This window comes from Protobothrops mucrosquamatus, unplaced genomic scaffold (genome assembly GCF_001527695.2).
Source record: "Protobothrops mucrosquamatus isolate PMUCROS unplaced genomic scaffold, P.Mucros_1.0 scaffold2758, whole genome shotgun sequence".
In the NCBI taxonomy this organism is placed as follows: domain Eukaryota; kingdom Metazoa; phylum Chordata; class Lepidosauria; order Squamata; family Viperidae; genus Protobothrops; species Protobothrops mucrosquamatus.
In genome coordinates this window covers 11,741-16,108 of record NW_015388797.1, presented here as the reverse complement: position 1 = coordinate 16,108, position 4,368 = coordinate 11,741, and the positions used below count along the sequence as shown (strand labels likewise).

Below are 4,368 nucleotides of genomic sequence, written 5' to 3'. Positions count from 1 at the left end.
AATCCCCCATGACTATAAGTCTGGGGGTCTCAACCGCCACCCCGGCTATTACGTCAGCCAACTCAGGCAGGGCCGTTGATACATAGCAGGGAGCTAGGTATATAATCAACAGGCCCACTTGTACCCCTTGCCCCCACTTCACAAGGAGGGACTCCCCACCGTCTATCTGAGGTACAGTGGTCTCCCTCGGACATAGGCTGTCCCTTACAATGACCGCTACCCCACCGCCCCTGCCCCGGGTCCTTGGCTGATGGAATACCTGGCTGATGGAATACGTGACTGTTTGAAGTTACAATGGCAAGGAAAAAAGTGACTTATGACCAGTGGTGGGGTTCAAATATATGAACAACCAGTTCTCTGTGGGGATGCTGCTTCTGGAAATCCATTCTGGGCCTGGGCAACAAAAAATTAGCTACTGGTTCTGCCGAAGTGATGCAAACTGGCTGAATCCCACCACTGCTTATGACCATTTTTCACATTTACAACCTTTGCAGCATCCCCATAGTCACATGATCAAAATTCAGACACTTGGCAACTGACTTGGTAAAAAAGATGCTGAGACTCTAGAAAGAGTACAGAGAAGAGCAACAAAGATGATTAGGGGACTGGAGGCTAAAACATATAAGGAACGGTTGCTGGAATTGGGTATGTCTAGTTTAACAAAGAGAAGGACGAGGGGGGACATAATAGCAGTGTTCCAATATCTCAGGGGCTGCCCCAAATTAGAGGGAGTCAACCTATTCTCCAAAGCGCCTGAAGACAGGACAAGAAGCAAAGGATGGAAACTGATCAAGGAGAGAAGCAACCTAGAACTAAGGAGAAACTTCCTGAAAGTTAGAACAATTAACCAGTGGAACAACCTGCCTCCAAAAGCAGTGAATGCCGGGGATAGATTATTCTAGAGAAAGTGTATCTGTGTGATTGCAGAACTGACTTGATGACACATAATCAATCAATCAGTCAATCAATATTCGTTCTGGCTATCCATAATGGGTTTTCAGTAAATTTACATTCAGTGAAACCGCTGCATAATGAGTTTTCAATTAAATTTCAAACATATCTTCAGCTGCATTTTTTCTCATCCTAACAGAATAACAGAGTTGGAAGGGACCTTGGAGATCTTCTAGTCCAACTCTTGCTCAAGCAGGAAACCCTATATTATTTCAGACAAATGGTTGTCCAATCTCTTCTTAAAAACTTCCAGTGTTGGAACATTCACAACTTCTAGAGGAAAGTCATTCCACTGATTAATTGTCCTGTCAGAACATTTCTCCTTTGTACTAGATTGGTTCTCTCCTGGATCCTTTCTCGTTCACAACCTATTTTGCTTCATAGTTCCATCAAACAAAATGTTTCTTGGCTCCCATTGATGTAACTCCACAACGTTTTAGAATAGAAATGTTCCCACTTTCTTCCAAATGGCCCTTTTCCTTATATTCACTTTCCATTCGTCCTGTTGGACTAAGGAGAAATTTCCTGACACTTAGAACAATTAATCAGTGGAAGGACTTGCCTCCAGAAGTTGTGGATGCTCCAACACTGGGTGCTATTTAAGAGGAGATTTGATAACCATTTGTGTGAAATGGTATAGGATCTCCTGTTTGAGCTGGGGCCTCCAAGGTCCATTCCAACTCTATTATTATTTTTTTATTAATCTAGCTTTGAATATTTTATACAATACTTTCCCCGACAGTCATATTATTTTCATTCTAGTTCTTTTTATTCCTTTCCCTATTTCCTAAGTCAACATCCCCTTTTAATATTACATTGTGACTGTCATCACCCTTGTGATGCCTTTGTAGCACCTGCAGGTATTTGCTCACGTTAATTCTACCTATTTCTGCAATCAATGTTATTTCTTCACTGTGGTTTTGGGGCCCCACAGTTACAGTGGAAACCTAACCATCCCAGTTTCACAAGACATCTGTGTACCATATTTGGCATAAGACTATTTCTTTTTTTCCTCTACCCTAAATACAATATATGGCTTTCTCTCTACCCTTTAAAAAGACACACTATCTTCCCTGTTTTTTATCTTAATTCTCCACATGATTCTAGAATAGCGTTCTGGCCTTTAGCATATTAGGTAAATAGCAGTGCTCTCACACAAGGCCTAAATGAATAGGCTCAAATTAACATAATTTAGACACATTATACAAAATCCTATCTCTCTTGGCTAGTCTATGGAACCAGGAATGTTGGAAGGAAAGAGAAAAGGGAGGACCAAGAACAATTAATAATGGTGGTGGTACACCCAGGCCTGAAGGACCAGGCCAGGGATAGATTATTCTAGAGAAAGTGTATCTGTGTGGTTGCAGCACTGATTTGATGACTCATAATCAATCAATCAATCAATCAATATTTGTTCTGCCTATCCATAATGGGTTTTCAGTAAATTTACATTCAGTGAAACCGCTGCATAATGAGTTTTCAATTAAATTTCAAACATATCTTCAACTGCATTTTTTCTCATCCTAACAAAATAACAGAGTTGGAAGGAACGTTGGAGGTCTTCTAGTCCAACCCCCTGCTCAAGCAGGAAATCCTATATCATTTCAGACAAATGGTTGTCCAATCTTTTCTTAAAAACTTCCAGTGTTGGAACATTCACAACTTCTAGAGGAAAGTCATTCCATTGATTAATTGTCCTGTTAGGACATTTCTCCATTGTACTAGATTGGTTCTCTCCTGGATCCTTTCTCGTTCATAAGGTGACCAACTGTCCTCCTTTAGGGAGGACAATCCTCCTTTTGTAAGTTCTGTCCTCCCTCGAAAAGTGTCCTCCTACATGTCTTCCTTTTCGATATTTGAAGACTAATCTGCAGAGCTTTTTTTTCTCATAGAACACTCAAAATGGCGTTCCGGCACCTTTTTTTATGGGTTTTTTTTCAACTTTTGCATGAGCTGTGCTACTCCTCCTATTGGCTTTCAAAAGCCAATAGGAATTGCTGCTGAGCATGCAAAATACCTGGCCGGCAAACTTTGCACATGCAAGTTGTCTGCAGCGAAGGCGAATTGGCAGGAACTTTGCACCTCTCCCTGCTACCCAACTACACCATCTCCTAGTTAGTCCCAAAGATACCTGGAGGAGACTGGAGCGGCGATACCATCGTATGTTTCTCTTGATCTTCGGCCCTGCTAGGGCAATAATGGCTGCGGGCACAAGAGGCAGGGGCGGCGGGGCTGCTGCGGGCGGGGGTGTGAGGGGCGACAGCGGCTGGCTGCCCCGTGCTGTATAGTGCGGGCTGGGGCCTGCACTATACGGGGCTGTGCAGGGTGGGAAGTGGTGCTGGCGGGGTGGCTGCAGGTGGGGTGTGTCAATGGCAAGCTGCCCCCCGGGGCCGGAGCCAGCGCGGCTGGTGCTTTGGGAGCCGCGGGGTCCGCTCTACACAGTGGGGCAGCGGTGCTGGTGGGGCGGCTGCAGGCGAGAACGCGGCGGGCGGTTGACCTACCATGGGCCAGGCCAGCTGGTGGTCTACCCAGTGCTGGACCTGCGCTGCCACCACCTCGCCCTGCACACCTACGTGGCTGTCCTGGAGCATCTGGCCCACAACACCTGCCTCCGCCGCCCACCCCGCGCAGTCCCGCCATGTAGAGCGGGCCTAGCAGCTCCCACAGCACTAGCCACTCCAATGATAATCTTAAGCATTTTTTTTCATAAATAATACTAAATGTCATTTTTTAATGGAATGAGATGGGGAAAGTCAGCCTGGCTGACATGGGGTGAGCACGAGGCAGGCGCACACATGGACTCCACTGAAATGTTGATAATGTCAAAAAAAACAAAACATCAGCAATTCGTTGTTCTAAAATGGGTCTTTTCTAGCTTTCTTTTAAACACAAACTTTATATAAATCATCAGTATTGTAACACAATCTTTTCTTTATTTTTCCCTCAAAATCTACTTTTGGATATGAAAAGCTATATTTTAACAGCTTGTATACTGTTTATAAAAATAAATTATTTAAAGATATGCAACTATATTTTTTCATATTTATCTAATGTTACTTTTGCAATCCATTTTCTTTCTGTCATTAATTCCCCAAGAATAAGAAATGTAAATTGTAAACTCCTCATAGCACAGTTCTATATCATTGTTAAAATACACTGGGCAATTATGGACATATTCATTCATATTCATAAATAGATTGAATTGTAACGCTTTCCCTCTCACTTAAGCCTGTGTGTATACTTATTGAACATAGCCAGGCCATTTTTTATCAGCAGTTGTAAAGAAATAGAAACAAAATGTTTAACTTATGTATTAATAACCATTTCTTTGCAATTCATTATCTTGTCAGTAACATGATTCCATCAATTAAACACATATATGTTGAAGGCAGCATATGCACTTGTATTAGATATCTA

The 4,368-nt window shown here is 42.8% G+C and overlaps 1 protein-coding gene across 1 annotated transcript in view; it reads right to left on the bottom strand.

Moving 5' to 3' along the window:
* Window positions 1–3,591, bottom strand: part of LOC107296346 (olfactory receptor 6J1-like) — a 35,662-nt gene extending 32,071 nt beyond the window's left edge. The window contains exon 1 of the mRNA XM_029286034.1: window positions 3,453–3,591. Coding sequence (XP_029141867.1) covers window positions 3,453–3,591 — 139 coding nt within the window. The remainder of the gene's footprint in view (window positions 1–3,452) is intronic.
* Between the last annotated feature and the right edge of the window lie 777 nt (window positions 3,592–4,368).